The following is a 22,906-nucleotide window of genomic DNA, read 5'->3' as shown; positions in this document are numbered from 1 at the left end:
GTATCTCCCTCTATGGAAGGAGAGGTTTGCTTAAACTTTGTCTTTGCCTTGGCCAAAGTCAATATTGCCCAGATTTGTGTTAATTATTAACTTTGTACATAGATTATTATGATATATACATACATAGATAATGTTGAGGTAATATATTTTCTTTATATAAATTTAATTTTCTTTTTCATTTTTTGTATAAAGCTCTTTAAAAAAAGTCTTCTAGTTGATATGATATGACATTTCTATGTTCTTGACATTCTGTAATGAGTTTCAAAATAAGAATTTGTCTAAAGTTGTGTTTTGGTAACAATTTTTATAATTAAAATGTCAAAGTTTGTTAGAAAGGGTTAAGTTTTGTGAGACATAAAAAAATATTAAATATGAAGTAAAGAGTAAGTTTAAGTTGATGATGGTGGTCTGTCTCCGGACTTAATATTTTTAAGAACATCAACAATTTATTACTAAAAAAAATAAATATATTCAAAAATTAATTTCTGATTCCGAATTTCTCCCTGTGTAAAAAGCCATCATATTGTTACCATATTCGACGTGCATATCACTTCCACCCCATGCTGATTTATTAAACTTTCACCTTTTAATCACGTTTTAATTAGGTCGTTTTAAAAATTCAATATCCAAATAAATAAAATAAACTGTCTCAGATGTTAATCCCATATGTCAAAAATGTATCCAAAGAAAAAAAAAACACAGATACACTATAGCCCCGCAAAATCCTTTGTTCACATTCTTTGTAAAATGTGTACCAAAAAAACCAAGAAACACCCAAACGAACATGACTCATAATAAATCAGGCAAAGACAAAAGATCCCAAACATGACATGGATTTACACAAAGAACAGCTTGAAAAATAAACATAAAAAATATTGAAACAATTTCAGCCTTTTCTTGGATTGATGAAGCAAAAAGTTATTAATAACTCAAATAATTCAATTTCGGGTGGGCGTTCAGTATTTTTTCAGATTCATTTTTTTTGAGTTTTATTATAGAAAAAATATTCCTCAGTTCTCAATTGAGACATTTTTCCCACAGTTCCATCTGGACACTTTTTCCAATAGAAAAAATTCCACAGTTCTCTGTGTACACTATTTTCTATAGAATAAAACTCCACAGTTCTCTTTTGAATAAAACTTCACAGTTTTCTGTGGACACTTTTTCTATAGAAAAAATTCCACAGTCCGCTGTGGACTCTTTTTTCTATAAAAATTCCACAGGCCTCTGTAGACTCCTTTTTCCATATAAAAATTCCAGGGCCCTCTTTGGACTATTTTTCCCATAGGAAAAAATTCCACAGTCCTCTGTGGACTCATTTTTCTATAGAAAAAAATTCCACAAACCTCTGTGAAAACTTTTTTCTATAGAAAAAAATGTCACAGTCATTTGTGGACTCTCTTTTCTATAGAAAAAATTCCACAGTCCTCTGTGGACTCTTTTTTCTATAGAAAAAAATTCCACATACCGCTATAGATTTTTATTTATATCCAAAGATCTACAGTCTGATGTTGACTATTTATTTCTATAGAAAAAATCCATAATCCGCTGTGGACTCTTCTCTTAAAAATCCCTATTTACCCAAATTTTTTAGATTTTACACGGGTATTAATTTAGTCTCACTCCTTCTATTAAGTTATATGTAGAATAAAGCCTTGGAGAACATACAACATTTCAATTTTAAATTTTTTATAAGAAAGCTAAATTTTCTACGCCACACCTCTTTTCATTTCAAACCATCTTTTTAAATGACTTATAACCGTGATTTTATGCATTTTAACCAAAAAATCAATTTGCCAACCAGTTCATTGATATTCCCCCTGCATCCAAATTCAACACCTCGTCCCAGTTACACCCTTAGCACATAGAAAAGCGCACGCACACACACACACCCAATACTTGCAACAAATGGTAATGACATAAGTAAGTCTAATTCCTGGAATTACACACTTTGAATATCCTTGGCGAAATACAAAGGCCATTCGCAATGGTAGATGGCTCAATGAAATGTGTGTGTGTGTGTGTAGCAAATAAGTAACAAGTGCAGTAAACTTTGCCCTTGTAGAGAGAGGGGAAGAACAGCATCATCCCCTTTCTGGTGAAGGAAGAAACTTGCCCACAAACTAAAATCTTTATTAAGTTTCCACTACTGTCCATCCACTGAAAGGACTAACAATTCCTTTTGCATGTGGGCAGGCTTATGTAAATGTGTCTATGTGTGTGTGTGCGAGTCTCACTAATAGATTTTGAACTTTCTTACTTTTTGGGATGGCCAAAAATGCAATAGCAGCATTCCTCTCACACCCCATCCCCTCCCCTTGCAAGACATTATCATTTGTAATGCAGGAGAGGTGTACGGTTGTTTGTGCCCTTTCACTTTGTTACTTTGTGGAATTTATGAAGGGATGATTTGAATTCTATCACCGCCACATTTTCGGCTTATGCCGACTATTAGTGGTAACTGTCTGGGATTACTTACTCTATGCTGCATGATTATTATTAGTCGGATGCTTAACACGTGACTTTGAGATTTAATGGCATTTAATTTTCATCAACTATTTGTGGACATGTGGTCGAGTTTTGGAAAATAATTTCTCTTTGAGGTGGAAATATGTTAAGATTTTCTTGGGGATTTAGAAATGGAATTTTGGTTTATTGAAAATATAATTTTAGATTAGAATATCACAGTACTCAATGAACGCTTTTATCTGTTGACTCTTTTTCTATAGAAAAAATTCCACAGTTCTATGTGGGCACTTTTTTCTATTGAAACAAATTCCACAGTTCTCTGTGGGCACTTTTTTCTATAGAAAAAAAATTCCACAGTTCTCGGTGGGCGCTTTTTTCTATAGAAACAAATTCCACAGCTCTCTGTGGGCAATTTTTTTTATAGAAAAAATTCCACAATTCACTGTGGGCACTTTTTTCTATAGAAAAAAAATCCACAGTTCTCTGTGGACATTTTTTTATATAGAAAAAAATTCCACAGTTCTCTGTTGGCACTTTTTTCTATAGAAAAAAATTCCACAGTTCTCTGTGGCACTTTTTTCTATAGAAAAAAACCACAGTTCTCTGTGGATACTTTTTTCTATAGAAAAAATTCCACAATTCCCTTGGTACACTTTTTTCTATAGAAAAAAATTCCACAGTCCGCTGTGGACACTTTTTTCTATAGAAAAAAACTCCACAGTCCGCTGTGGACACTTATTTTCTATAGAAAAATATTTCTCAGCCCGCTGTGGGCACTATTTTCTATAGAAAAAAATTCCACAGTCAGCTGTGGACACTTTTCTATAGAAAAAAGTTCGACAGTACCCTGTGGACACTTTTTTCTATAGAAAAAAATTCCCAAGTTCTCTGTGGACTCGTTTTTTATACAAAAACAAAATCCCACAGTTGTTTTTGGACTCTTTTTTTCTATAGAAAAAAATTCCACCGTCCGCTGTGGACAGTTTTTCCTATAGAAAAAACCGTTTGTATATTTAACCATTAATTTACTTCATTTAATCCCTCCAGAGTTCATGTTCTCCTTTAAAGAAAAAAACTACTCAAATTTGAATTCAGCCAGACATTATAAATCTTTACTTTAAATCCATTAAATCACTGTTTTAGTTTTTATTTTATTTTCTGAACAGAACATTTTCCCTAAAGGTTCTTCAACAACTGACTTAAATTATCGTGCTCCTGCTTCTCGGCAGACCCTCTTAGATATTTGTTGTTGAAACTGAAAATTTACATTAGTTTTGCATTGAAGTGCATTCAAAATGAGGTCTGGTGATGTAGTGGAGGGGTGAGGTAGTTGTAATAGTTGTCTAACAATTTTCTTTGCTATAATTTACCAGAGCAGAAAAAAAACAAAGATTTACTGATGATTCTATTCCCATTCTATTGCTCCGCTTGTAACGTCAACACACCCGAAATGTTTGTCGACGTTGCCTTGGTTTCTTTAAAATTATGAACAAAGACAAATAAATCTTAAGATTTACTTCAGTGCTTTATTTTTGTTAAAATAACAAGCGAACGAACGAACGAACTTCTTATTTAAAGGTCCAAATATGTACTTTGTTCGGCTAAGAGGTACAAAAGGACTTTGAAGAGATTGAAGAAAAAAAACTAAGTAGATGCAAAATATTTCTCAGAACCTGTAGAGGGCAAACGATAATAAGGTGTGGGCCTTGTTTTCTACACAAAAAAAAAAACTACAGAGGTCTTTGGAATTTGTTTATAGGAAAAATTGTCTGTGGAATTGTTTCTATAAAAAAATAACCCACAGAGGTCTGTGGCATTTTTTCTATAGAAAAAATAACCCATAGAAGTCTGTGGATTTTTGTTTATAGAAAAAATTTGCCCACATTGGCCTGTGGAATTTTTCTATAAAAAAAGAGTCCACAGTGGCCTATGGAATTTTTTTCTATAGAAAAAAGAGTCCACAGTTGCGTATGGAATTCTTTCTATAGAAAAAAGAGTCTACAGTGGCCTGTGGAATTTTTTCTATAGAAAAAACAATCCACAGAGGTCTGTGGAACTTTTTCTATAGAAAAAACAATCCACAAAGGTATGTGAAACTTTTTTCTATAGAAAAAGCAATCCACAGAGGTCTGTGGAATTTTTTTTTCTATAGAAAAAGCAATCCATAGAGGTCTGTGGAATTTTTTTTTCTATAGAAAAAGCAATCCATAGAGGTCTGTGGAATTTTTCTATAGAAAAAAGTGTCCACAGAGGTCTGTGGAATTTTTTTCTATAGAAAAAAGTGTCCACAGAGGTCTGTGGAATTTTTTTCTATAGAAAAAAGTGTCCACAGAGGTCTGTGGAATTTTTTTCTATAGAACAAATAACCCAAAGAGGTCTGTGGAATTTTTTTCTATAGAAAAAATAACCCACAGAGGTCTGTGGAATTTTTTTCTATAGAAAAAATAACCCACAGAGGTCTGTGGAATTTTTTTCTAGAGAAAAAGTTTTCCACAGAGTTCTGTTAAATTTTTTTCTATAGACAAAAAGGGTTCACTTTTTTTCTATAGAGATGTCTGTGGAATTTTTTTCCTTTATAAAAATAACCCACAGAGGAATTTTTTTCTGTAGAAAAAACAATCCATAGAGGTCTGTGAAAATTTTTTATAGAAGAACCAATCCACATTGGTGTATGGAATTATTTTTGTTTTTCTTAAAAGAAAAATAAATTTCTGTGGCGTGCTTTATTATGGCCACCTCTGAAAATCTCATTCCTTAAACTGAAAACTTGCAAATGACAACAAAACATCTGTTAAAATCTAAAATATATTGCATTTGACTAGACGCGACTTAAACATATTAGATGATCTTAGATTGTCGTTTGTCTATGCGACCAAAGAATAGAACCAAAGTAGTATCGAACTAACAAGGAAACAAAGGCAAAGTACACCAAGAACAAGAAACCAACCAAACTAACACCGCCAACTTACAACAACTGCCAAACAAACTAAACGGTAATAATTTAAAAGATTTACCCAGGTATTACAAAGTCGTATACTCCATCACTTCCTTTCCATGTACGAGGTTTTGATTTACCACCCAAAGAAAAAACGATCTGTAGTAAAAGAACCAACCATGCCGCAATAGATGGCGACATCACACACACGACGACACACGACATTGACAATTTTGGTGTTTGGTGTAAATATATATTTTTTATTTTATTTTCTTATTCATAAACAAAATATTATTGCAACACCTCATAGGTGGTATGAAATCTCAAAAGGCCTGCTCACCGAACAAGCAATAGACCCAAATTCATTGTGGCTCCAACCTGAAGTGTCGAGTGTTATTTGCATGAACATAAATGTTGTTATTTTTTGCTGGTAATAAAATCGAAATAAATGTTTCATTCATGTTCGCCAAAAAGGCCAACCGACATGTTGCAGATTGTTATCAGTGTAAAAATTGTTGCAAAAATGGACAATACAACATGATTTGTGTTGTATTTTTGAGTTTATTTTTGTATTTAAATCATGGAGAAGAAGTGAGGATTAGATTAATAATTTTGGGAAGAAATTTTAAACGTATCCGATAAAATTTTGGAATTCTATAAAAAGTTGATGAAAATGATTGTTCGAATATGCATCCGAAGTCCCCTGAAATTCTAATAATAAACTACCAAATAGGTATACCGGGAGATACCACCACCTAGAAGAAAATTGCAACACTAATTAAGCGAGAACCCCAACCACCGCACAAAATTGAAGGTGGAGTTGTGTCTAGGCAACAACAGATGGCAGCTCCGGCGCGTAATGCAGGCTACAGCAGACCAATCATCATATTCTGGCTTATGTTGAAGCAGGTGTTACAATTTTTAAATCTGTTTTTCTAATACTGGTTAAGCCTTTAAATTGGTTCTTTATTCTCCAGTGTGCAAATGCAGCAATCACATTTCTCGACAAGTTTCAATGGTCTATATTTCCATATCTTCAATTTTGCAATTTGCAATAAATTTTTCTTCAAAATGATTGGCTTGCAGAGTACGCCTATTATATAGTGGATCTGAGTGTCTCTTTCAGTTCATCGTTTAAAACGTAGAATATGTTGAATATCCGATTTAATTTAAGAAATATATCTTCAAAAATCTCAACATTTGCTTTCCTTCGGATCAATTGCCCGAGCTCCATATATTTCGACTTCATATTACGTCATGGAAAATAGCCAGGACCCGAACCACGGTACACAGTTCAATGAGCCATTGTTACTAGACAACTACAGATGGCAGCTAATTATTGTCTTGTGGAAGACTTATGATCCCAAGAGGAGTAACAGGTAAACATTTTGTCAGTGACAATACATGAAGCGGCGATTAGGTATTTGTGGATTAAAAAAACGAGAATGAGAATAAATAGACTACATGCTGCACATATTCTTCCTTATATAGATCTGCATCGTTGATCTGTTTTTTCTAATAATGGTTCAATCTTGAATCTTCATTATCCACTGCAATTGCGGTATATTTCTCGACTTTGCTGTAGCATTTTTTAAAACCCGATTTATTTTAAAGAACATATATTAAAAAAAATCAACATTTACTTTCCCTGGATGCAAATGCCAGATCTCCATATTTCTAGACTTCAATGCTTGTATATTAATTTTATTGTTTGGGCCGAAAAAATCAGGGAGTATGAGCATTTCCTTCAGTTCCTCCATTACAACGTCCGATTTAGTTTCTTAAGCTGAATTTCTATGGAAACAAATGTCTGAGCTCCATATATTTCGACTTCAATGGTTACGCATATTTATTTCCCCGTTGTTGTGTGACATTTAATTTTAAATCGGTTTCTTTGTACATATCCTTTAAATAATTTTCAATAGATCTCGACTTCTTTTTTTATAGAGGATACGAAATAAATCTAAAGGAGCGCCATCTGTATGTAGTCAAAATACTTCATAAGTTAATATATCCAGAGTTGCATTTGTAAATCTCACTTTCAATCTCTGACACTGAATATCAATCCAATTATCAAAGAATGGTAGAAAAATACCATGGTTTTATATGAGAGAATTTAGAGATGTAAATTTATCGAGATATAGCAAAAGTCAGAGATAGTTCAGTTTAAACGACCACCTCATAAAAAGGAAGTACTGGTGTTAGTTCGGGCACTTTTGTTCATCTAATTCCTTTGACCCCATTCGATTCTGATCTAGATCTTCTCGTTCATTTAGTTTCACTAACTTATATAGTTTCATCAGTTCATGCAATATTAGTTGTATCTCTCATTTAAGTGTGAGAAGTTCCATAGTTCCAAAATTGAACGTTGTAAAACATATTTTAAATTAAATGTTAGTGAAATTGTTTGCCGGATCTGGGTTTCAACAGTATTTTAAATTTACAAACTTTATACTTTGCATCTTTCAATGAAAAGGAATTGTGTCAAGCGCAAAAGTCAACTTTTAGATTTTTGCCTCTGACCAAAAAGTCGATTTTTAGAATTTCCGATTTTTCCTTTAACAAAAAAGGTAGAATTGTAGGCCTTAATCATGTTTATTTGATGCAAGTACTATACAATAAATTCACCACTTTTGGGTTCATCGACCTGTCGTAGAATTTCGATTTCTAAGTTTTTCGACACAATGAAAGTGGCGAACAAATTGCCAATTAAAGACTCAAATATAATAGACAATACTTACTAATATTGATTCTTAGTTCCTAAACTTGACTTGATTTCTTTAAGGAGATCAAAAAAGAGAAATGTGCATAGCATAATACATTATATATTCTAACATGTTTAAGGGTATAAAGCCACAAACACTTAAGACAATTTTTGAAACAAATCAAAACAGATACATTTAAATATATGATCTAAACCACTTATTTGTAAACCCGTATTCTCATATTAGTTCTGTGCAACACTGATCTAAACCAATCTGAAGGCCGAAGGACCAAAATAATATATAATGTGTACAGTACTTACAGACATAACATAATTATGCAAAATAGTAGCATAATTTAAGGCCAAATTTAAAGGGTTCTTGAAAGGTCTGTTTTGTTGGTCCTTCGAGCAAATATTTGCACATACCAACCGTTTCGTATAATGATAAATTTACTTTTGGTAGGATATTTCTTTTCCTACATCCACCACAGATACCTATGCTTATAAGCTAATGAAGTCCTTCATATCTGAATTTTATAAAAATTGTTTAAATAACAAAAATGTCCAAATAATCTAAAAAATTACCAGTATTGTTATAATAACCTCGTTGCCGACACTTTTTCTGTTTGATTTTTAAGAAACCATATCATGTTAAATGAGATTTTATATATTTGGTAATTTTTTTGGTCATGCATGATTTCTACACAGAATCTGGTATTGTCTTATTTGACAAATGACGTCAAAAACTTGAAAGAAATATTTTTTCTTCTAAAATTTGCACTCCAAAGACTTGCGTCTTTCAAATTTTGCCATTTACCTAGTTTTGAATTCATTATAATGTCAAGTTGATTTGGTTTGTGGCAAATTTGTTTGCTAAATAAATTATTTTAGGGGATACTATAATAGTTATAGTTTATTTCCTAGTTCTTGTTATAATTAAATATTATTTTTCATTTTTACTGTCATTGTAATTTTATTTTTAAAAGAATACAAATATTTTTTAACATACAAGGTAATTTAATATTGCAACTTAAAAAAAAGAGAGACAGATTTCCTGCAACAAAGAATTGTAAATGTCATAGTCTTTGTTTAATGCAGGTATTATTATTTTTTTTTTAACTTCGAATCTGCAGATGAGGCCAGAAAGAGTTGTAATGTATACGAAAATCATGAATGGAAATTACAATATTATTTTTTCTTTGGTAAAAAATAATTTGATTTAAATTGGATTTGTAGGAGAAAAAAGAAACAATGAAACATGACTACAATGAATTTGTCCTGTCTGAGATTTTTTTGGGTTAATTTACATTTCGAAATTAGTAATGTACAGTACTCGACTTTTGTTGTGTTATAAAATATACATGTATGTATGTATTGGGTTTATGAATATGCGGAATAGTTCTTTTTAGTCCATTTTTAAAATAAAGTCAAACAAAAACAAATGGACTCAAGCTAATCCCCTTCACAAATATTATGCACATGTCAGAGGAAATGTAATACCATTTTTGCCTGGTTTTGCCTAGGCCCCTGTAAATGAAGCGAACATGTCACACACATGTTTATGTATGTTTGTGCAGTGAATGAAATGATATACATATTATACCGGGCTGCATCAAAAATGTAAATGAAAGCAAAACCAAAAAAAAGGGATTAGGTTTTCATATGCAAAATGAAATTTTCAGTTATTTGGAAGAAAAAAAATTAGGTAGAAAATCCATTATAATCTAATGGATCCAGAGATTACATTGTCAACTTACAACAGCTACAAAATTCAACAAAAGAAAAAACATTATGAAGTCTAAACATTTTTAGTTACATATTTATTGAAAATATTATATTAACATTATTATTTAATTTTTCGTCAGGTCAAAGGACCAAATTATGTACTGTACATTAAATTTTGGGGTTAGGAGCGTATCTTACTCCCTAAAGTATGCACTATAAATAAACTTCTAAATATAGTCTCGATATATATATATATATATATATATATAAATGACATTCAATGGGACAATTTCTTTCAATAGAAACAAATTTAGAGACACCCAGGAACTATTCCCCGCAGGGCTATTTTATAGAAAAGAAATTGGAAAATCCCTCAGGTACTTTCCAAGAAAAAAATCGAAAGATCCCTTGTCGAAATTTTATGTAGAAAAAAATTAATGAGGACCCTTCTTGGCAATTTTTTGTATAAAAAATATCAAAAGGACTTTTAGTGACTATTTTTTATAAAAAAAAATTATTCAGTGACAATTTTGTTATAAAAAAATAGATAGACCCCTTTAAAAAACTTCGATAGGTCCCTTAAGGGACTATTTTTTGTATAGAAAAAATGTTCTTATAGGAAAAAATCGGGACTATTTGTTCCTATATAATAACATCGATAATTTCGACACGCTCCTTAGGGACTATTTTTTTCTATTGACAAATATTCTAGAAGGCCAATTTTTTTCTATTAACAAAACAATCCAAGGCCATTTTTTTCTATTGAAAAAAATTCTAGAAGGACAATTTTTTCTATAGAGAGGACCCTTAAGGGGATATATTTTCTATTGAAAAAAATCTAGAAGGGTTTCTATAAAAAAAATTCTAGAGGTCCCTTAAGGGGCTATTTTTTCTATAGAAAAAAATTCTAGAGGTCCCTTAAAGGGCTATTTTTTTCCTATAGAAAAAAATTCGAGAGGTCCCTTAAGGGGCTATTTTTTTCTATAGAAAAAAATTCGAGAGGTCCCTTAAGGGGCTATTTTTTTCTATAGAAAAAAATTCGAGAGGTCCCTTAAGGGGCTATTTTTTTCTATAGAAAAAAATTCGAGTGGTCCCTTAAGGGGCTATTTTTTTCTATAGAAAAAAATTCGAGAAAAAAATTGGAGAGGGGCCATTATTTCTATAGAAAAAAAATCGAGGGGACCCTTAAGGGGCTATTTTGTTCTATAAAAAAAAGTCTCGAAGGGTTATTTTCGAGAGGACCCTTGAGGGGCTATTTTTTTCTATAGAAAGAAATTCGAGAGGTCCCTTAAGGTATTATTTTTTCAACACTTTTTTTATGTAGGTAAAGATGAAAAGTTCCCATGGGGCTATTTTTTTAAGGAAAAAAATGTGACTATGGACTATTTTTTATATAGAAAAAAATTGGGAGGTCTCTTATGAAGCTTTGGTTATGGAAAGAATAATAGATGTCTCTTAGGGGAATATATTTTGTATAGAAAAAATGTCAAGGGACTCTTGTGGGACTACTTTTTTCTATTGAAAAACATCGAGTGGCCCCTATATTTTTTCAGTGGAAAAAATTTGAGATGTCCCTTGGGACTATTTTTTCGTATAAAAAATCGATACGGTACTCAGGGAAAAGTATAGAAAAAAATCTACACAGGGTCTTTTTTTGGAAAAAAATTCCTTTGGACTAATTTTTCGTATGGAAAAAATGCTATAGAACTATTTCCTTCGTATAGAAAATAATCGATAGGTCTCTTAGGGACTATTTTACTATACTGTTTTTTTAGGTTAATTTTTTATTAAAAATTTCGAAATGTCTCAATTTTTTCAGATAGAAAAAACAACGAGATTTCCCTTAGGGTATTTTTTTAATACAAAAGAGGCCCTTAGGTTATTTTTTCTATAAAATATGCTTTTTTATAGAAACAAATTCGAGAGATCCTTTTTTGGAACTTTTTATCTTCGATAAAAAATCTAGAATACCACATGACAATATTTCAAAAACAAATTATTCTCTACTTCTCTTTAAGTCGATTTGAATGTCATTTATATTTTGTTAGTAACCAAAGTTTTTTTTTTTTTTTTTGCATCACACATTTTTTCCACAATGACAAATGACTTGTCATTATTTGTTAAAATATGTGTTTGTCATCTTTAGAATTTTATTTTCTTTGCAAAGATAATTTACAAATATCAATAGTATTAAATATCATCATCAACATCAGAATCCAAAGCATCAGTATCATGGTCAAATGGCCATAAAATTTATTAAAATCAAATAAAACTCAATACAAACTATTATCCCCGAGATGGAAATATCCCCTTAAGGCTAAACTGAGAACAAAACCAACTGTCTATGAGGAAAATTACACCAGACCAGACTCACACACAATTGACTGTCTGTCTCTGCACTATCTATTCATTTGAAAAAGTTGATGATAATAAATAATCATAATTTTCCGGTCATTGCTAAACAAAATTTGAATGCGAAGGCATGGCGCACCCGCACTCCAAAAATAACAGCAACATCAACGAAAAACCTACGAAATTCTAAATACGAAAAGGAAATTGAGAATCCTCTGGTCTTGGTGACCATCACTTGTTGTTGGCGTAGTACATCTTGCTGTTGTTGTTGGTGTCTTTTTGAAATTGAAAACATTTTTTTTTTTTTTTTGGATTTTGAAAAGGCAATGACAGAGCAGATTCATTTACCATTTTTGTCGTAGCAATTTTTGGTGGCGGCCGGGGTATGGGGAGAGACACAACAAAACGCCAAATGTTTACAACAAAAATATCGTAAATCATTCATAAGTTTCAACAGCAACAACAGCGGCAACATGATGCAAAATCCCGGCTCTATTGTAAATATCAGCAGAGAAACAGGAAGAGGGGACAGAGAGGTGATGCATCCAATGAAGACAGAGTTAGTCTCTACTCCACCATAAGAAGGATGTACAACCGTATGAATATACATGAGCTGAACTGTCTGTCTGAATGGAGTGGGTTTGAACAGTTTGGACAGTTTTGCAGCTTAAATTACCATATAAACACCAGACCAGGTCGGTCGACGGATGGACGGATGGACGGATGGGCGGACGGACAGGCAGCTGGACAACAAAGATCTACAAATCTATGTTACGAAAAAAGCGTGATTTGCCATAAAATTTATTATTTTGGTTGTCACTGTTTTATCTGCTTTATGCCGCCTTACAGCGAACATTCTATTTAGGAGTCACCGAAACAAAACAAAAAATGAGAAAAAATAATACTAAATACCGGTAGCCAACAAATGGCGTCTCCGACATAGAGTTTTGTTTGAAGACCACCACATATGCAAGTGACATATGTTAAAAGCGAACTTATATTTTTTTCTAGTTTGGAGATTTTTATTATTATTTTTTTGAAAATAAAATAATGAATGAGTCGAGCAGAATGATTTCAACATCATTTGGGTTGGTTTATTCGTATATGGCGAATGAAATGATTAGGTGGAAGGATAAAGAAAAAAATATTCTCAGGAATCTAATTTTTTTTTCAATAGCCAAAAAATGTACCTGATGGACCTATCCCAATTTTTTCTTTCGAAACTGTGAGCCTTCAGATTTATTTCTATATAAAAAAATTTTTTTTCTATCGAATAATGCAATGTGATCCTCCCGAATTTTTCTATCGAAAGACGTAGTCCTGAGACCTTCCCAAATGTGTTATATTATATTTTTGTCCCTTCCCAATGGCCTATCGAATTTCATTTATATAAAAAATAGTCCCTCTACAAATTATTAAAATTAGAATTAGGTCCTCTCACAGATTTTTTCTCTACGAAAAAATAGTTCCAAAAGAGCCTCACAATTTATGTCTATAGGGGGGCCTCAAATTAGTTTTATAGAAAACATAGCCGGACCTGTAGGGCTATTTCGATAATCGATTTGATTGTATTGAAAAAATAGTTCTTAGCGGACCATCTATGGACGAAATAGTCCCTAAGGGACCTCTCGAACATTTTTCTACAGAAAAAGGTAGTCTGAAGGACCTATCGATTTTTTCTTAAACGAAAAAACCCGTAATGGACCTCTCAAATAGTCCCTTAGAGACCTCTCGAGACCTTTCGACTTTTTTTTCTGTAGAAAAAAATAGTCTCTAAGGGACCTCGCAATTTTTTCTATAAAAAATAGTCCCTTAAGAGTCCTCTCAAATTTGTTTTCTATAGAAATAAATAGTCTCTAAAGGACCTCTCGAATAGTTCCTATGGAAAAAAATAGTCCCTAAAGGGACCTCTCGATTTTTTTCTATGGAAAAAAATAGTCCCTAAAGGGACCTCTCGATTTTTTCTATGGAAAAAAATAGTCCCTAAAGGGACCTCTCGAATTTTTTTCTATGAAAAAAAATAGTCCCTAAAGGGACCTCTCGAATTTTTTTCTATGAAAAAAATAGTCCCTAAAGGGACCTCTCGAATTTTTTTCTATGAAAAAAATAGTCCCTAAAGGGACCTCTCGAATTTTTTTCTATGAAAAAAATAGTCCCTAAAGGGACCTCTTGAATTTTTTTCTATGAAAAAAATAGTCCCTAAAGAGACCTCTTGAATTTTTTTCTATGAAAAAAATAGTCCCTAAAGGGACCTCTCGAATTTTTTTCTATGAAAAAAATAGTCCCTAAAGGGACCTCTCGAATTTTTTTCAATGGAAAAAAAGTATTCCCTAAAGGGACCTCTCGAATTTTTTTCTATGGAAAAAAGTAGTCCCTAAAGGGTCCTCTCGAATTTTTTTCTATGGAAAAAAAGTAGTCCCTAAAGGGACCTCTCGAATTTTTTTCTTTGGAAAAAAATAGTCCCTAAAAGGACCTCTCGAATTTTTTTCTAGGGGAAAAAAATAGTCCCTAAAGGGACCTCTCGAATTTTTTTCTATAGAAAAAAATAGTCCCAAGAGGCCTTACGATTTTTTCTGTAGATAAAAATAGTCTCTTTGGGACTCACGATTTTTTTCTATAGAAAAAAGATCCTAAGGGGCCTCAAGATTTTTTTCTATAGAACCTCTCGATTTTTTTCTATAGAAAAAATAGTCCCAAGAGGCCTTACGATTTTTTCTATAGATAAAAATAGTCTCTTAGGGACTCACGATTTTTTTTTTATAGATCCTGAGAGATCCTGAGAGGCCTCACGATTTTTTTGTTTATAGAAAAAAATAATCCCTATGGTGCTTCACGAAAAAACTTGTGCGTTAGGAGCCTCTGCCGAAAAAATGGAAGACCAGATGCTGAGTTATCATTTTATATCTGTCAGACAAACTACTTTGACCCCCATTAAATAAACGGAGAATGAATGGCCAAGACAAAATAAATGTACTTCAATTTTTTGGCAAGACAACATAAACCTTGGCAAAACAAAGACTCCGCCATCGAAGAACAAAAGCCAGACAAATCCATTGAAAGCAAATAAGATGTGATAAGAGAGATATATTCACACTTTCATTGGCAATTAGGTTTAAAGTCCCTCCTGGGAGCATCAAAACATTAACGAATTTCAACAGGGCATACAGGAGCCCTCGAAGCAGAACACCAAAAGACACTTGCCACATAATTTGGCCGAACCGATCCGAACAAAAATTGCAGCATGCAGCAGATGAGAAAACAACGCTGACACACGCCTCAAAGTCCGCTGCTGCCAGCCATATGCCCAACGCAAAATATTTGGCCGAATAAAAAAGAAAACCAAATGAAAATAAAATGCATCAATGATTTTCAGGCAGGCATTCCAATTTTTATTGTTGCAGAAACAACAAAAAGTTCGCATTGCCAAGAATTAATGTAGAAAACCAAATTTTTTGAATACAAAAAAAATCTGGCCCAAGAAGACATACGTAAATACTCATGTTGACTGTTGGCCCCCCAACTCATACTAAATGGACAAATATTAAAGATGAAAGACTTCTTTAGGTCAACTGGAATGGAAATTTGCAAACATAAAAAACAACTACAACAACAGCAGAATGGAAGACAATTTCATTAAAACAAAATTTTATTGCAGATGCATTTTCCCTGTTGATATGAAATGACAGAGCAGTGCATCAAAGGACAGACAAAATTGAATGGACAAATTTTTCAAGTGTTCATCAACAGAGAAATGGAAAAAAACAGAACAACAGAAACAAATGATATCAACTACAATTAAGATTTACATTAAGATTTGTTTGTGCCAACAAGAAAAGATTTATGTGGAACAATAATGGCAACAAAAATAGAGGTCCATATGAAGACAGTGGTTCCAAGGAATAGGGTCAAAACATATTTTTTTGTTTACAAAATTGCTTCTATAAAAAAATCGTGAGACCCCTTGCTCCATTTTTTTCTATAGAAAAAGAAAATCGAGAGGTCCCTTAATGCCATTTTTCTATAGAAAAATCGAGAGGTTTCTTATTGCTATTTGTTTCTATAGAAAAAATGTATAGCATTTTCCATAGCATAAATTCGATGGCCCCTTACGGACATTTTTTTCTATAGAAAAAATTCGTGAGGCCCATTTGCGGATTATTTTGTCCATAGAAAAAAATTCGAGAGGTCCCTTAGTAACTATTTTTGTATAGGAAAAATCGAATGGACCCTTAGGGACTATTTTTTCTATAGAAAAAGTCAATAGGAACCTAGGAACTATTTGTTTCTATAGAAAAAAATTGGTCATATCGATTTTTTTCTATAGAAAAAAAATTGTGAGGTCGCTTTGGGGATTATTTTTCTATAGAAACAATTCGTAAAGCCCCTTTGCGACTATTTTTTCCATAGAAAAAAATTTGAGAGGTCCCTTAGTAACTATTTTTGTATAGAAAAAATCGAATAGACCCTTAGGGACTATTTTTTCTATAGAAAAAGTCAATAGGAACCTAGGAACTATTTGTTTCTATAGAAAAACATTGGTCATATCGATTTTTTCTCTAAAAAAAAAACGTGAGGTCGCTTTGGGGATTATTTTTCTATAGAAAAAATTCCTGAAGCCCCTTTGCGGAGTGTTTTTTCCATAGGAAAAATTCGAGAGGTACCTTAGTGACTATTTTTGTATAGAAAAATGTCAATAGGACCCTAGGAACTATTTGTTTCTTTAGAAAAAAATGGGCATATCGATTTTTTTTCTATAGAAAAAAATCGGGAGGCCGCTTTGGGGATTATTTTTCTATAGAAAAAATCGTGAAGCCCCTTTGCGGGCTATTTTTTCCATAGAAAAAATTCGAGAGGTCCCTTAGTGACTATTTTTTGTTTAGGGACTGTTTTTTTCTGTAGAAAAAAATTAATAGGACCCTAGGGATGTGCCCTTTGGAAACTATTTTTTCTTTAGAAAAAAACTCTATAGGCTCCTTCAGGGACATTTTTTTCTCTAGAAAAATATCGATAGGCCACTTCAGGCACTACTTTTTTCTATAGAAAAAAAATTTCTGTAAAGAAAATTTCTTGCCGAATTACAGAAAATTTTATGTTGACGCCTAAAAATATGCACCACACATCTTAAATTATTACATTATTAAGCCTTAATTTCCCTTGATGAGATATTTATTTTCAATTAACCCTTCCTTTTTTCTATTTTACAGCCTGTGACTGCCACCCGGTTGGTTCGACTGGCAAAACTTGCAATCACACCTCAGGTCAATGTCCCTGCAAAGATGGTGTAACTGGTCTCACCTGCAATCGTTGTGCTCGTGGTTATCAACAAAGTCGTTCACACATTGCACCCTGTATAAGTGAGTATCCGAAGTTATGTAACTAAGACAAAGTAATGAAAGTAGACAACATTCCGATGACTGATTTCTATGCCTAGTCATTCATAAATAATATTCAGGATATAACTAGAAATAGGGACGAGGATTTTCATTCATAATTTCTTTCCAATTAAATGTGTTTTATTTTAATTCTCTTCTTTTGCAGAAACTCCACCACGCATTAGCAATATGCTGGATACACAAAATACCGCTCCCGAACCACATGACTCCGCATCACCTTACCGTACGGAAGGTGGGAGGGGTAAGTAAGTGCTGCTTTTTATTATTATTTCTATTTGTGTTTTTTTGTGTTGTACACTTGTGTGTATTTTTTGTTGTAATCACATCTACAGATATAACACCGTGCTTAAGGAACTTACACCTTGTCAACACCTAATGGAGATGATTGACATCTTCTTCGGGCGGGTTTGTAAAAGTAATACTTGAAACACAAAAACAAACTCCAACTCCAGACACCTCCAATACATATACCCTGATTTTTCTTTTAATTTATTTAATTACTTATAATTTGCAAATGTTACTGTGTTTTGTTTGGGTTTTTTGTAGTCAAGTACCACTTCATTTTTACACAGGTTCATTAGACTTCTAAATGTCACCCCTCATTTTTGGAATTAAAAAAAAAAAAATTTTTTTTATTTTAATGCATTTCTGGTTTTAATTTTTGTTACTTCTCTTGAAGATAAGTGTTTCAGTAATGTATCAAAGAATTTCCGGAATGAAGTCCTTTATATGATAATTACACCATTAGTCTCAAGTTCTTCTCATTACAAAAATTCAAGTGGCATTAAAAAATCTGCAAAATAAACAACTTGAGATTTTATCAGCTGATTTAAATTTAAATTAAGAAACTCCTAGAAGTATGCAACACACCTCGTCAATTTAACACAGTACAAGAAGCGGGATATTTACGAAAGATTCAGATCGAGTAGTTTGGATTTTTAAAAGTTTTATAAAAAACGAACAGAAAAAGAAGTTCGGATTTCAATTTTGTATTTGCGATGTAAATAATATCATAGTTTTTGAAACTTATTTTAAAGTTAAGCGGTTGAGAAATTGATCAAAAAATTTCCGGAAGGATGTCCTTTAAATGATAAGTATATCATTATTTTCAAATCTTCTCATTACATACATTCAAGTGGTTTTAAAAAATCTGAATAATAAGCAACTTGAGAATGAATCAGCTGATTTGCACTTGAATTACGAAGCGCCTAAAACTGTGCAATACACGTCATCAATCTAGCATAAAAGTAAGAACAATAAAAGGGAATTTGAACAATTTTTCAAGGCCTGATTGAGGTATATTCGCGAATTTGTAAAGATTATTTTAAAAAAGGTCTTCAATGAAAGAAGCCATATTCTTACGAACAATTTTTGGAGATTTAAAAGTACATTTTGTAAAGCTTACACAAAAAGAGAAGTGCGGATTTCAATATGTGTTATTGACTTAAAAAGTAGTGTAGTTGTAGAAACTCTTCTTAAAGAGAAGTGATGAAGAAATTAATCAAAAAATTACCAGAATAATGTCTCTTAAATGAGGACAACATAGTAATCCTCAAGATCTTCTCACTACAACCATTCAAATGGCTTTAAATACTCTGAAAAATAAACAATTCGAGATTCAATCAGCTGAATTATGCTTAAATTTTGAAATGAGTAATTCTCAAGATCTTCTTACAACCATTCATGTGGCTTTAAATATCTGAAACACAAACAAACTGAGATTCAATCAGATGATTTATGCTTATATTTGGAAACGCCTAGAAGTATGCAACGAACGTCATCAGTCTAATACAAAAGTAACAACAATTAGAGAGATTTTGGAACTATATTTTTCGTGAATTTATAAATATTATTTTATGCTTTCTTGAATGCAAAAGCAGGATTGTTTGGGTCTTTCAGAACAGGGAACTTGGACTTTTAAATGAAATATAGAAGCTAGTATTATCATTAGCTTTAAGATATTTTTATTAGATACAAGTGGCTTTGAAAATTTTGAAAAATACATAACTTGAGAATCAATCAGCTGATTCACATTTAAACTACAAACGGCTAGAGGTATGCAATGGACACCATCTATATATTACCAAACTAAAGACACATCTAGGGGTTTAGTATACAAATATTTTTCAGAAGCCTCGAGAATATTTGTGCAGGACTTACAGAAAAAAGAGCGTTAAAAATTTTGAAAAAAAGACAACTTAAGAAAAAACCACCCGATTCACATTTAATATACAAATATACCTCATGTAGCTATTACCGAACCACGAGATATACAAGGATTTATTACAAAAATATTTTTTTAGAAACGTGGAGTATTTATTTACTTGGAATATTTATGCGGGATTTACAGAACAAGGGGCGAGGATTTGTTAGGAACATTTTGTGATAAACTTTCAGAAGGGAGGGTATATTTTCTGAAGCCTTTTCAGCACAACAAGCTAAAGCAATTTTCTGAAACGTGTTCGGGGCAAGAGGCTAGATTCTTTAAAGAACTTTCAGGACATTAAGTGGATCCATACAGTTGGCATTGGAAATTTTGAAAAATAGACAACTTGAGAATCAATCAGCTGATTAATATTTAAAATACAAACGCCTGAAAGTATGCAATGGACCTCATCTAGCAATTACCACGAGATATACAGGGATTTATTATAAAAATATTTTTTTTAGAAACGTGGAGTATTTATTTACTTGGAATGTTTATGTGGTACTTTCAGAGCAAGGAACGAGGATTTGTTAGGAACATTTTGTGCTACACTTTCAGAAGAGGGGTTTTAACGAATATTTTGTGAAGCTTTTTCAGGATAACAAGCTAAAGCAATTTTATGAAACAAGTTCAGGACAAGAAGCGTAGATTTTGTAAAGAACATTCAGGAGAAGATCAATGGAGAATAATTTATGTGGTTTCCACAGCAGAAGCAACAATGTTTAACAAATATTTTCTGAAATACTTTCAGGACAAGGACCGTAGCTTTTTGCAAAATATTCTCTGAAACACTTTCAGGGCAAGACCAGTGGAATAACTTATATAGCTTACGGAACAAGAAGTGTAGATATTTAAAAAAAATATTTTATGTAATATTTTGAGGCAAGAAACGTACATCTATTATAAAATGATTTTCAGGGCAATGGGCGTAGATTGTCGAAGAATATATTCTGAAACAATATCAGGGCAAGAAGCTTAGATTAAAGCAAAAATATTTTCTGAAACGGGTTCCAAACAAGAAGTTTAGGTTTTTAAGAATATTATTTTTTAAATGCTTTCTCGATAAGAAGCATAGGCTTTTAAAAAATATTTTGTGGTCAGGAAGCGTAGATTATTTAAATAATATTTTCCGAAATGCTTTCAGAGCAAGAAGCGTGGATTTTAAAAGAATGTTTTTTGAAACGCGTTCCGGACAAATTGTTGGGTTTTAAAAATATTTTGTTTAGCAAGAAGCATAGGCTTTTTAAGAAATATTTTGTGAAATACTTTCAGGGCAGGGAAAGTAGATTATTTAAGGAATATTTTCTGAAACAATAATAAGCTACAATTTTTCAAAGAATTCGTATGCGGAATTAATATATTCCCAACCGTCCTAAATTATGTAATGTTAACATTAATGTAGAAGTGGAAGAGCCTAAAAGTATGCATCACACTTGTTTACCATATCATTACTTCAAAAATTGTTTACATCAATTCAATTTGCTTTATGGGCAATTACGGTTCGCCTACATTATGCACCACTTCTAACTTCAATCTCCAACAATTTATATAAATAGTTTCCTTCAAATCAAAACTGAAAATAACTTTTTCTTATTTATCTCTAAATAAAAAACCTGCAATGAAAACAATTCTCCCCTGAGAAAATAGAAGAACGTAAACAAAAAAGTTCGCAGCAAAAAAATAACATCAACAAAAAAGTGCACAATTTCCCCAGGAGAAGTAGCCGCAGCAGAAGAAGAAAAACACACAGGATAACACTTAATAAATCCTTTTGATAAACATCTAACAAAATATTGAAACTATTATGAAAGTTAGTGTAATGGCTTGAAAAAAAACTACAGAATTGTGGCCTAGACTGGAAGACAGGCAAGAGAAAAAATCCATTAAAATTATACCTAAGGATCCTAACGTCCTGAAACAAAACCGTAGACAATGAGTTCATAGATGAACAAATTGAAAGTGCTAGGAAAAACACTTAGAGTTTAACTGTAGCCTTGGGTTTTAGTCTGATTACTATTGTCATAAGGGATAAAGTTTTATTGGGCTAATTGCTTAGTTATTAACGACCATATTGTGTTGACTGATAAAAATAATTATGAATTTAATTGCCAGGGAGTTTATTTAAATACGATGGACAAAAATGATAAATAAAAAGTAAAAGTAAAAAGAAAGCTATGAAAGAAAAAATTAAAAAAATTAAGGAAAATAAAAGTGTTTATTTTTTAACAATATTTTTATTACGACAAGACGGAAGCGCGGATATTAAAAACATATAATTAAAAAATCAATAGTAGAAAATAAGCGATTCCGTATGATAATTGAAATTTCATCATTAGTCTAAATGTCTTTCAGACATCTACATTCAAGTGAATGTAAAAATAAATCTGGAAAATAAACAACTTAAGAACTAATCAGCTGATTTACATTTAAATTAAGAAACGCCTAGAAGTATGCACTTGTGCAGAGTTCTCAAGCCAGATGCGGTTTTTGTAGATTTTTGCACATTATTTAATATGAAGATGTTTTAAAACAATAATCAGATTATAATTGTTGGTACTTCACTTGCAAATTTGGCTCGTGAAATCTAAAAAATAAACAACTAGAGAATTAATCAGCTGATTTACATTTAAATTAAGAAACGCCTTGAAGTATGCAACACACATCATAAATCTAACGCAAATGTAAGAGTAATGAAGGTGAATTTTGATGTGATTTTGGAGAAAATTACTTTATGCAGAGTTCTCAAGCCAGATGCTGTTTTTTGTAGAATACTTTTAGAACAAGAATATTCGATTTTTGCACATTATTTTATATGAAGATGTTTTAAAAAATAAGCAGATTATAATTGTAGGTACTTTACTTGCAAAATTGGATTGTGAAATCTGAAAAATAAACAACTAGAGAATTAATCAGCTGATTTGCATTTAAATTAAGAAATGAATTGAAGTAGGCAACACACATCATCAATATAACACAAATGTAAGAGTAATGAGGGTGAATTTTGAAATAATATTTTTTTCTAAACATAGCTGAGGTATATTCTTGAATTTTCAAGACATAGATTTAGTTAGAGTCGTTGATTTTTTTAAAGAATATTTTTTCAAGACTTAGAAGAGTCGTGG

General features: G+C 32.0%; 1 protein-coding gene across 1 annotated transcript in view; it reads left to right on the top strand.

The window, feature by feature from the left end:
• LOC133326071 (netrin-A-like) overlaps window positions 1–22,906 on the top strand; it is a 57,853-nt gene that overhangs the window by 22,538 nt on the left and 12,409 nt on the right. Inside the window, exons 5-6 of the mRNA XM_061534747.1 lie at window positions 17,390–17,539; window positions 17,724–17,819. Coding sequence (XP_061390731.1) covers window positions 17,390–17,539; window positions 17,724–17,819 — 246 coding nt within the window. The remainder of the gene's footprint in view (window positions 1–17,389; window positions 17,540–17,723; window positions 17,820–22,906) is intronic.

The sequence above is a fragment of the Musca vetustissima genome, unplaced genomic scaffold, assembly GCF_032173495.1.
Source record: "Musca vetustissima isolate MV318-11 ecotype Yass unplaced genomic scaffold, APGP_CSIRO_Mvet_v1 utg13556, whole genome shotgun sequence".
NCBI lineage: Eukaryota > Metazoa > Arthropoda > Insecta > Diptera > Muscidae > Musca > Musca vetustissima.
The sequence above is the reverse complement of the archived record's forward strand: the minus strand, read 5'-3'. Positions and strand labels throughout refer to the sequence as shown.